General features: G+C 34.5%; 1 protein-coding gene across 1 annotated transcript; it reads left to right on the top strand.

Moving 5' to 3' along the window:
• The first annotated feature begins 344 nt into the window (after positions 1–344).
• On the top strand, positions 345–11,731 carry LOC121856929 (transmembrane protein 248-like). The gene is made up of 7 exons (XM_042352689.1): positions 345–428; positions 2,113–2,273; positions 2,908–3,166; positions 3,656–3,795; positions 4,014–4,145; positions 5,289–5,426; positions 6,888–11,731. The coding sequence occupies exons 2-7, from the start codon at positions 2,121–2,123 to the stop codon at positions 6,903–6,905; spliced, it is 840 nt and encodes a 279-aa protein (XP_042208623.1). The 5' UTR covers positions 345–428; positions 2,113–2,120; the 3' UTR covers positions 6,906–11,731.
• The last annotated feature ends 290 nt before the right edge of the window (positions 11,732–12,021 follow it).

Raw genomic sequence — 12,021 nt, 5'->3', positions numbered from 1 at the left:
AAAATATTTGAGTTATTTTTAATTGTTTTATTGATTATATAATTGTATGAATACATTTTTAAAAATTAATTTAATACATATATAATATCAATAATTAATTTAGGCTCGTAGTCGGTCCTTGTCTCTCTGCGTCATAACAATGTATCCGAAACCTATAATTTAAATTCTCTCTTGACTCCTTTGGATTACAGATTATCCCAGTGCTGTATTTAACGACCTTATATTTCCAATTTAAATTATATAAAATACATTTCATATTAATTAATAAATGTAATTAGCTCTAAATAAAGATGATGGGGGTTATATGATAATTCAGAACTGATTGGTGGTGTTCGTCAAAGGGAATCGGACACGTGACACAAGGTAAACACTGGACACGTCGCCTCTGGTTGACACCTTTAGTTCTCACTCATTATCATTTAATAAAGGTAAGGTTAATGTGGGATTTAAACAGTCCTAGAAGAGAGTATGTTACGTTAACCATAAATTTGAGGATTTTTTATTTAAGAAGATAGGTGTATTCTTATATCGGTAAAATCCCTTTAGTGATGATGAGGTTTTATAGTTTATGTGATTTTATTTTTCGCATCCTTTTTTTTTTCGAGAACACTTATATAAATCAACGTGCAATGACACCGTATTCACTGTTTACGTGCCGGTGATTAATATTTATTTCTACATTATATTATTGATCACCTGTAAGATGGACTAATTAACTATGAGGTAAGGTACTTCTGGTTATGAGGTTTTGTTAGGTTCCATTTCATTTTTTTTTTTGCGTGTTTACTCCACAATCTCCATCTACAAAGCACCTCCCAGTTTGTGCAGAAAATTGGAAGTGATATCTCAACAACAACCTGGCCCTCTTATCCAACAGAAATTAAGGTCAAATTTGGGTATTATTTTACGTTCAGATAACACGGAAATCTTAGGACTTTTATCTTTACTATAAGAATTTTTTCTTTTCAATCAATAGTTTAGACAATTCTATGACACTTTTCTTCTATGTATCCCTTGTAATTAACTCACCGTTTATATGCCTGGGTGTCCATGGGTGCGGAGCCACTGGCTAGGAAGTGAAGTTTGGTAATTCACAAGGGAAATGTCATAGAATTGTTTAAACTACAGTATTGATTGAAAAGATAAAATTCCTAAGATTCCCATTCTGTCCGAAAGTAAACATTCACCCAAATTTGCATGAAACACATTGAAATATGCTTTAAAAACTATTTTCCATAGTAATTTCCGTGCATGGCATCAAGAATTTTCTATTATCATCTTCCACACAAATGCTTTTTCATATATACAGAATGAAGTACCTGGCTGTGTAAACATTGAAGATGGCAGCTGTGAGGGGTAGTGTATAGATCTGCTCAGTTCAGAAAAAATCGCAAATGTAATGTAGTACAGTTTTACACAAATTCCATATTCTTGTCACTTTATAAAATTTTCATAAGGTAAGAAAATAGTTATCTTATACGTATAGGAAAATTTCATTAAGTTTCTGGTTAAAGTACAATACTGTACAGTACTGTCTTCCAATATATTACTGATTTTTTTTAGTGCTGTACAGGTAGACCCTATTTTACGAAGCTTCAGCTTATGAATTTTCAAAGTACTGTGCATGTACATAATGGGAATTACAAATGCTTTGAAAGCTGAACAAACCACTGACTTATCATTTCACAGGTTTCCCATCCTATGCACAAAAAATGTGCATCTATAAATGATTTGTCATCCCTTAAAATGATAGATAACTTATAAAGTGCTGTTTTAGGTATCTCATTGTTGTACAGCATTTGTATTTAAATTAAGAGTGTCTGAAAATACACAATAAAATCTCATAACTTTTTAATTCAACTTTGAGAAGAATAGTTGCTGTCGGACAAGACTCTCAGAAATCTAATTTATTCATTTTTATTAAGTTATTAGGAAGACTTTACAGTAATTCATAAATTAAAATTGTGTCTTGTATAGTTTTACCATACTGTACTGCACTTTGCAATAAAGACACTACTCAGCTAATGGTTTTGGGATATTGTTTAAGACGCATTTGTTCCTTAAATGTATTTGTAGTTAAGACTTTAGTAACTGAAGTGAATATTATTGAAGGTGCACAGATGGGAGTTTGCAACAGCCTGCGGGACTTTATTGGCAGCAAGCCACCGCTGGTAGTATTTGCTGCAAGCATTGCAGCATTTGCAGTTGCCCTTGTTGGTGTGTCTCTGTATCTACAGGGGCATAAGACACAAATTCTAAACCCAGATATAAAGGTAAGATTTTTGTCATCTATTTTTACAGCACATAATAAAGTGTTTTGTATAATTGTCTGCATTTTACAGCATCCCTCAAGTATCATAAATATTTAGGACCTCCTACAATGTATTCCAAGTTGACTGTATCATGTCTTTTCCAGGCTCATGGGTGACACAGTAGAGCTTTATTTTTCTTTGGTGAGGAATTTACCAATACACTTTACCATATACAGTACAATTAGACCATTCATATAAAGAAAAGATTTCAAATTACAGGACAGTACAATACAGTAGTTAGAATCTTAAAGAAGAAGGCTATAGTATCTATCCATCTAAACCATTATGTTTACCCCTCTTCCAATATAGAAAGTGACAGGAAAGTCGTAAGACAATATGTTAATATGTTGAAAGACAAACTCACTTATTGAGAACCTCACCTTGTATGAATTATCCTGGATGAATCAATAGCCTCTAATGTGATTCACAATGGTTCACATAAGTTTACTGTGCATCCTAAATTTTATTACTGTACAGAATTGGTAACTTATAAGCCCATTCCTTTTATCAAGTAACTTTGTTCACATTAAGCTTGCATGTCCAGGATAATATTATGGAAGAAATATAAACACAATTTTGTTATATCCATCAACAGGACTGGAACAGTTTCTACACAACACTATCAGACATGAAGATATGCTTTCCCGAGAATGGAGCATCAAAAGTGACAAAGTTGAGGTCCACCCGTGAGCTTCCACCCTTAGTAACGCTGCTTCCTGAGACAAGTGTTAATGAGACTGAAGCTAATGTTACAGTTAGCATACTAGCAGATGTACAAGTGGAGAAAGATGGCAACCCTGTAGTAGGAATAGCACTTCACTCCTCCTTGTCTGCCAGATTTCTTGGTTTCAAGAGTAAGTCCATCTTCTGTTAAAAGTTGTGAGCAACTAAATCATTACCTCCATCTTAAATATATTTTGATCAGTGATAAAATAACTATATGCTCTTATATACTGTACAGGTAGTGATTTTGCATAAAATATTGTAAATCCTTTAGGAGGATAAAATTATGTGATGTTTGCATTTAAGTTGATGATATATCCCAATGTGTGTGAGAGTGCATGTGTTTATGAGCAGTACTGTATATCTTCTATTTTAAGCCCTTTCCATTTACTTTGTACACTTGGCTTGTACCCAAAGTGTATTTTTATCGATCTACTCCACACAAAAAGGGGGAGAAGAGTAAGATTATATAAATACACAGATTGGAAAATACATTTGTTTAAGGAGTGAGAGAATGAATGACAGTAAATGGTTGGAGAGTCTTTGTTGATCCCAGCAAGAGTGAAAAGTGTATTTTTGTTATAGCAGGTAAACTAATGCTACTGAACTTTTGACAACAGGAGATCCCAGTGAATTAGAAGTAACAATTGAATTAGCTTCCAAGAAAGCCAAGAACTGGACTGCCTGTATGTTGCTGTCAGGTCCAGCTCACTTGCTTCCAGACTCTCCGATCACCCCCTCCAACTGTACCGTATCTAAGGTACAGTATTGTCCTACATCATCTTTGTCGACTATATTTTATGATAAGGCCTTCCATGAACCTGACAACCACAACCAGTAACTCACTCCAATATATCATGTCACCCAAACTTTGCCACTTAGATGTAATTGTTTATATAATCTAGGATGTACAGTATTGTTATTTGAACCATGTAATTCTCCTCAGTATCTGTATACAGTGCTTGTATAATTTTTCAGGACACAAAGACAGTTGAAGTAGTGATGGCTCAGCCATGGCTGGTGCAAGAGCCAGAAGAGTGGTGCACCGTGGGTGTGGAGGGCAACCTGATGGTAGCTGCTCAACATGAACTCAATGTTTATCTGTCAGAGGTACATACTTTACTTGTCCTCTTCATCCCTATTCAGCTTACTAACTATTAGTTCGGTTGCTCACTATCAGACTTTCACAACTAGCAAGTATAAGGAATGTAAAGGCTCCTGATTGTACATGAGTCAGTGCTGATTTTGCTTGAACTTAAAAGAGTTCATAATTAATAATGTCATAACATTAATTGGTAGATTGTTCCGTGAATTACTAGCACTTATTACTTTAACCCTGTGACATAGCTTACTGCAGGGTCTGTGTTATTTACAACCTCACCATCCAGTTTGTCTTCCCACTTTCTATGTTATTCCCCCTCTGACTCTGAGGTCTTCCACGTCTCTGTAACACCTGCTTGGCCACAGTGTGTGTTTGTCTTGAATGATGTAGAATTTTTCACATAATTTCTTGTTATTACTATTAATATCATTCTGTTGTCTGTGGGATCACCCAGTGGACACATCAAAGTCAAAGAGTTAAGGGTTATTTTATGAAAGCAGCTAATTACACCCACATTAATCACAAGTGTATATTATGAGGGGGTGTCCACCCCTCCCCCTTTCATCAGAAAATTCTAATATTTTTTTCTTTAATGCAGTATTGTACTTAGGCATTTTTGTATAGTAAAAAGTAATTACTATTGACCTCTGAATATTTCCTATTATCAAGTAGATATGGCTTCAAAATGCCTATAATATTGGTTAGATTTAAAAAAATGGGGGGTTACAGCACCCCACCGAAACACCCCAGCTGGGTGGGCTTACTGCGCTCGCCATGTGCCCCCACCCACAGCTTATTTGATTTACCCCTTTTGATATTCCTGGATCCGCCTCTGATTATATGTGGACTCTTGCATATAGTCTTTGTTAGGTTTATGTGTTATTATATAACCATGAAATAGTGTTTGAGTGAGATCACATTATCTTTTTGCATTCTGTGGTCACAAAATTTGGGAGACAAAACTTTAATATTACAGTAAAAAGCATACTGACAGTATTTAAAAAAAAAATACTGTAAAGAAGGAAATTTAAAGGTGAATTGTACTGTAATAATAATAGAAGAATAATACTTATAAGATTTATTTTGAATGTATATTGGAATTATTATTTACAACTACACATTATATTAAATTTTTGTTGTGGACTTTTCAGGGAGATGTTACACTCATTCAAGTGCATATCCTGTACACCACTTGCCTTCTGTGTGTCATGATGATTGTCCTTATGTTTTACTTTGTTTGTGGAAAGCATTCAAGTTCTAGAAGCAAGACGTTGCAGGCACCTGACAAAGTAAGTCACTGTGAGTTTTCTTATAGTGTTTCAGGTTTTAAGTTATCCAGTACAGGAGTGTCACACTTGGAGAGTTCATGTTATTGGCGAGGTGTTCAGACTTTATTGCCAAACCGTATGTCAGACTTTTGTATTTTTTTAGTAATGTAGTTACCCAGATTGTTATTACAAGATTGAAGAGAGCTTATATGATCACTTTAGTATGAGATGTAGTAGGCAAGAAGAGCTATGCCTCATAATTGGACAATTAATTTCTTTTGGAGGAATTAGTACACTAGAAAAAACAATGACTTTTATCTTCTTTTTTTTCATATTGTTTAAAAGGTCAAAAGTTTGATTTTCAAAAACTTGATAATTATTTTGAAATTTCATGGATAAAGGCATTGGTAGCCAAATTATGCCTGTGAAGAGGTTCACAGTTACTAGGCGGTATCTAATGTTTTTGGATAACATTGGCTCCTGGTTTCCATTTTGAGAACTACATTTTTTCAATACTTAATAACCCCATTGGGACATGAACTCAGAACTGCAAATGAGTCCCAGACAATATCCACTCAGGTGTCAGCTGGAAGAAAGTCACATCTAGCCTGTGAAAGTTGTCACTGCTACCACATGACACTGACCATTGCCTGATGCAGTTTAGATGGGATGTGATCCTGACCATTTGTCTTAGATGATTTTTTTTTAGATTAACCATATCCAGTCTCTTTTGTGGTTCAATATATCAGTTCATATTGAATTTGATATAAAGTGGACCTGAGTGTATGTATATATGACTGTTGACTTATCAGATGTCAGTAAGCAAATACTTATGCATCGCAAGGCTTCACTTATAATGAAAACTTATTGCAAAGATCCTTTATTCAGAATAAATATTTACTATATGCTGTTCCCTTAAGCAGTATCATGACCCATGATTTCATAGACAATTTTTTTACATTTATACTTCCATGAGATAACTTAGCCCGGTCCATCTATTTGGCTGGTGGGCAGTTCAGTGCACACCACATCAGAATGACACTTCCACCAACCTTCCCTGGACATTGGATTAAGCCCATGTCTCTTGTGTGAAGTTCAGAATACTTTTAACTGTGCATTAGTTATCATTTGCTCTCCTAACTTTAATTTATTCCCTTTATGATGTGAGGCTTCTGTCTTTACCATTCACCACAGAGGACCCTGTTATGGCTACACTGTTGTCCTAACATTTGACCCTCTGAGTGAGCGCTATGAACGATTTTAAGGATTTTGTTCTGGATAATGCCTGGCAATTTTAATTAGCTGAGGGGAAGCCTCAGCAATTAGATGGATAAAAAGAATAACCTGTAATCTGTAAACACTGCATTTACGTACATTGTTGTATTTTTCCTGATACAAGAGAGCAATAATTGTTTAATCTCTCCCTGCACCATTTATTTATGACATTTTTATTCTGATTTATAAAAGAAACTTTTCTTCTAGGTACCTTTGCATCCTTAGTTGCCATGCCAGTACTGGATGATGAATCTGGATGTTCAGGATTTATTATCAACAATAAGGGCCTTTGAAATGCTGACAAAGGAATGTAAGTTATGGGTCTGAAGTATTAAAGTAATGTGTTACAGTTATAGTTGAATAACATAAGATATTATGATTAGACCTAAAGAAAAATAGCTTGTGTTTGCATTAATGTGACAAAAAAAATTATGATTGATAGGTAGAATTTTTTTTCTTAAATACTTGTATACAGTAGTTGCAATTTCACCTCATGTTGCCCAAGAAGGTGAATTCTGGTTCAAAATTATATACTGTATTGTCAATGAGTTTTATAATGGGCTTTGGGAGAACCATTTTTTCTTCACTTACCTTCTGGACATGATCATTGGTGTGTGTCTTACTTAAACATTCATATAAAAAGGTTAAGATTGCTTTTTTTTGCTGGGGGTTAGTCAGATTACTACAGATGCATCATTTCTGCCAATGCCTTATAATTGCACATGTGATAAATAAATTACTGGAAGTTGAGTCGGATAAGTCTTGCAGAAAAGGAAATGAGAATGTGATGTTAAAGAAAAAATTAGTAACTTAGTACTGAAGATAATGAGTACAGTACATTACTCAAGATCATAATTATGAAGTAGCACTTAAGTATAATTAGCCTTATATTTGTTTAATTAAAAGGCACACCTTAGAAAACAAGTACTGTTTGGTAAAGATTATCATCATAGAAACATGGGAATCGGTCATAGATCAGCTGGTTTGGATAAATGTGAATATTTACTATGAGTTGCCTTCTCTTGTTTATGGTTGCCTCCGTAAGCCATTATTCACCCTTGCACCTGCTTAGTGTTCTGTTTTAAAGTTCACAGTACCATTCACGGTGCAATTTTCCATTTTATATCTTGTATTACTTCCATTTGCTTTTTTTCCCCTATCTCTATATTTGTACCCTGTCCTTGCATTCTTACTTCTCTTTTCCCAGCAGTGTACTGGCCAGGGCAGCTCATTATTTTTTCACACTCATACTTCTCAGCCTAATGAGTGGCAGCTTCCTCCTTAATTTTATTGCAATATTTGCATGAAAACTCTATTGCAAGTGTTGCTCATAGATGTTCAGTTCAACAATGAAGTTGACTGAAATTGATCAGTATACAAAATCTAGTTTAAATATTTACTAACAGTGTTGATTTCTTTGATAACTGGTATTGGACTATAGATTTTGACCTCTTGGTTACTGCAAGTCTGAGCCATCATGTTAATGCACACTGGCAACACAGTATATAGTTCATCTTAAGTGCACATTTTTCAAGTGAAATGAAAAACCACTTGGTGCTTTCCGACTACGAGCTACAGTATCTGTGAAAAGTGTAATTCTTCATTTGTAGTTGGTGTCTTTTTATTTTTTAGTGATAGCATTAACTTATTTAAAGGAAATATTTCTCTTCGGTTCTTCTTAGCCTAAGCATTGGAATTACTGTATATGTCATTTGGGGGACATACTTTTAATAGTGGAGAGTTTTTTTGTTTTGTTTTTAGTACATGCCCATGGTGCTCCCCTGTTTTGATGATTACTGTATGTTTAGTAATATATATAAGTGATAATTTCAGTCAATATAGTTTATCTAGGTGACTGATGTTGTTAGATATATAGAATACCATCATTTGTAAATTTATGTAGTCTGATACTATTCTTTAAAAATCCTTAGATTATAAGTAAATAAAATTGGTATTTAGGGATTGCTGAATATTAGATAGGGTTTTTATGGAGAATATTGGTCGTAAAAGTTTTAAACATTCCAGAAAAAAGTAATTGTTTTCTTTTTAGGATTTTGCTGCACCTTCAGACTAAAAACATAACCTATAGATCCAAATGTGTGCTATTTTGTTTGCAAGTCTGTAATCATATATGTATAGTATTTATATAAAATAATTAATTTTGAGAAAGATAAAATACACATTGTAATGGTGTTAGTTGGCATTAGGAAGGCATCCAGCCATAAAACTTTGCTTCAACATGCTTGATGGCAGCTGGGTCACCAGAGCTGTGCCCATCCTTGGTCTTTCCTGGGTTGGTGTCCTGGGTGAGCTGGGTGGGGGGACATCCCATTCTGGTTTTATCCAACAGCTGCCATCAGGTAATCATGGCAAACCAAGCAGGTGTGGAAAATGGCCATAAAATGTTGTTGTTGACGATGATGATGAATGGTGTACTTTTATTTGTATGTGTTATACAGTATTGAATGATTTTATATATAAATGTTCTTCTGTAGTGATAAATACAAGTGTGTGAGTTCAGTGACGCTGGCCAGTGAGATTCAAGAGACAAGTCCAGTGCATCATCTGAGACTGTAATATACAGTACAGTACTGTGCATGTACACTGTTCAGAATAAGGAAGTTCATTTGTCTGGTCAGATTATATTGTGTCCTACTGTATTTTCATGTTCTGTGTACACTACAGGTATATATTAGTAACACAGTCACTATTTTTAAATAGATTTTGAGTTGTTCACTCATGTAATCAATTTATTTTAAACGTGCGGAAACTGAAATTTTATGATTTATTTTCTAAATTTATTTCTGGTACATTTTTAATTAAAACTTATATAAATTGTTTCTTGATCTTGGTTATAGAAAACAAATGCAGTACAGTAGGTTTTAGGTTATTGGGTTATTTAGTATTTTTTAAACCAAAGAACCCATGTGTCTGAAACATATATGATGACACAGTAACTTGGGAGTGCACCTTGGCACATAAACGCACCAAAAGTTTACGGGGTTGGTTTGTGAGGTTTTAGTAGTCATATTTAATGAGGAAGGGGATTGGGACTTAGGCTAGTACGCTCCTTCATTTAGTATTTGATTTGTATTAAATGTATTATTATGGGTCGGTGAAACTGGGTTGTGTGAGGGAACGGATTGGATGTCTCGGGTGTGTTGTTGTGGAAGCAGAGCAAAACTGTTATGGCACTGTGACAAAGTGAATGACAGTAAATGAAGGAAGAATCTGTGTTTGCTGCTATAATTCTGCTCTCAGAGTGAAAAATATATGAGTGATTCGAAGTCATAGGCAGTTAAGTGGGTTAGGATGTTTACTTGTAATGGTTAACATAAGAGCTCAGTACTGCCACCAACAGATTAGCCAATTGTTTCTGATATGAAAGGGTTTTTTCACTAGTAATGAGAAAAGAAGCATATGGAAATTTTATTTAAGTTTCTCTATTTGTTTAGGAAAGAGATGAAAATTTCATTCAAGTCGATTCTTTGTTTTGATCAATTTCTCTATTGTTTGTCTTTATTTGTGTTGCTATGATACATCACCTGCTGAATCTGATGGAGTAGATGACAGTGAGTTGAGATGGTCTTATGTGGTTTTTTATTTAGCCTCCAGTCAAGTTTATCTCCAATGTCAGGGGTAAAATAAATAGTCTCACATTGCATTTGGTGGCTCAGTAGTTCCATAGTGTGAAGCAAATGTGACATTATACAAGTATAGCAGAGTTTGAAATTCTTTTGTCACTACACAACAGATTTTTGCTTCTCATTTTTCAAAACTGTTTTACCCAATGAATGCTTAACAAGTGACTTTCCGTAATGACCTGTGAATGCCATATCCTAAAAGTATGCGGGTGTAGGTACTAAATGGGCATTTTTTAGTATGAACACGACACTGTTTGTGTGTAGGATTGGCTGCCTTGATATAGAACATGATGAACCTTTGAATTTCTCATTGGCTATGTAGTGTTATTATGTTGGCCAGGAGAAAACAAACTAGGACAGGAGGCTGGCAGGGAGAACTAGGTAAATGCTTTCACTCCTCAGAAAAAGTTTACCAGTAAGTCAGTCATAAAAGGCAGGTGTAGGATTGACTGTGCATCCAGAAATATAGCCTAGAATGAGGTTTATAGAACTATATACTGTATCTCTTAATAGACAACTGTGTTTATTTTTGTGTAGAAATATTATGTATATCATGTGCTACAGTTCTGAATTAAATCTTTCTAAAGGTTATATACAGTACTACATTTGCTGGTGAGACACTATGATTGGATATTATGACACGTATTATGATTCTGTCACTTGTATATATATATATATATGACAGGTTGTTATGTTTTTCATGTTTATATTTGGCAGCTGAACTTGAAGTTTTGGGAGTCTGGGCATTTGTAACTACAGTAATAGGATTTTCTTAAACACTTCATCAAAAGTGCTTCACAACCCTTAGCAGTTGAGGTACCTAAATAAAAAAAAACAGTATTGAACACATATATTGGATGTTGTAGGGCTGGTTATGGAAGCACTAATTCAGAGCCAAATTTTAATTCTCATGATATTTCAGTACAATACAATCTTCTTCAGTGATAATATTGTACTGAGGAGAATGTTGTAATGAAACCTTAGTGAAACAAAATTTGGCTCGCATAGTGATTCCATAATGACCCTTTACTGTCTTATTTATTATCTTGAACCGACTGGTCTGGAACCCACAACCTCAATTCTGTTGTCACTGTTCAAGAGTGGTACATTATTTTTCAATTTAGTGTTAGATTTAGACATTTTTATCTCCAGGTCATTTCCAGTGGTTTGTTTTCATTATAACAAGTTTCAGAAACTATTGCATTGGATATATCATTAAGAAATTATAGCTGTGTCCATGTGAATGTAAACATGTATTGACTCTTATTCCGAGAAGTGCTATTTTGTATACAGGTGCTCCCCGACTTACGACGGGGTTAGGGACCCAAATCCAGGTCGTAAGTCCGACATAGATAAAAAAATGAATAAAAAAAATTGAAATATTTAAAAAAAAAAAAAATTTAAAATCTACAATGAAATACAGTACACTAAACGTAATAAATAATGAGAAATGGATACAGTACAGTAAAAGTAATAAATAATGAGGAATGGATACAGTGTGACTGAGCACTTACCTTAAATGTAGTCAGCTGAATGCACACAAGGCCCCCATAATTTTCTATTTACAGGATACATGGGGACTACAGTATATTAATTGGAAGAAGCGGAAGAGGAGACAGGGCTGGGTGGGTCATCAATGTCGCTTTCTTCAGACAGGTTTATGTGCTGTGGAAACTTGCTGGTTGAAGGTATTGGAT

Source organism: Homarus americanus, unplaced genomic scaffold (genome assembly GCF_018991925.1).
Source record: "Homarus americanus isolate GMGI-L3 unplaced genomic scaffold, GMGI_Hamer_2.0 scaffold44060, whole genome shotgun sequence".
NCBI lineage: Eukaryota > Metazoa > Arthropoda > Malacostraca > Decapoda > Nephropidae > Homarus > Homarus americanus.
The sequence above is the reverse complement of the archived record's forward strand: the minus strand, read 5'-3'. Positions and strand labels throughout refer to the sequence as shown.

What these genes read in the sequence shown, in the direction of transcription:
- LOC121856929 (XM_042352689.1), top strand. Translation starts at nt 2,121, where the DNA reads ATGGGAGTTTGCAACAGCCTGCGGGACTTTATTGGCAGCAAGCCACCG. An exon ending in CAGATTTCTTGGTTTCAAGA is followed by an intron (nt 3,167 to 3,655) that starts GTAAGTCCATCT and finishes TTTTGACAACAG; the next exon opens with GAGATCCCAGTGAATTAGAA. An exon ending in CCAACTGTACCGTATCTAAG is followed by an intron (nt 3,796 to 4,013) that starts GTACAGTATTGT and finishes ATAATTTTTCAG; the next exon opens with GACACAAAGACAGTTGAAGT.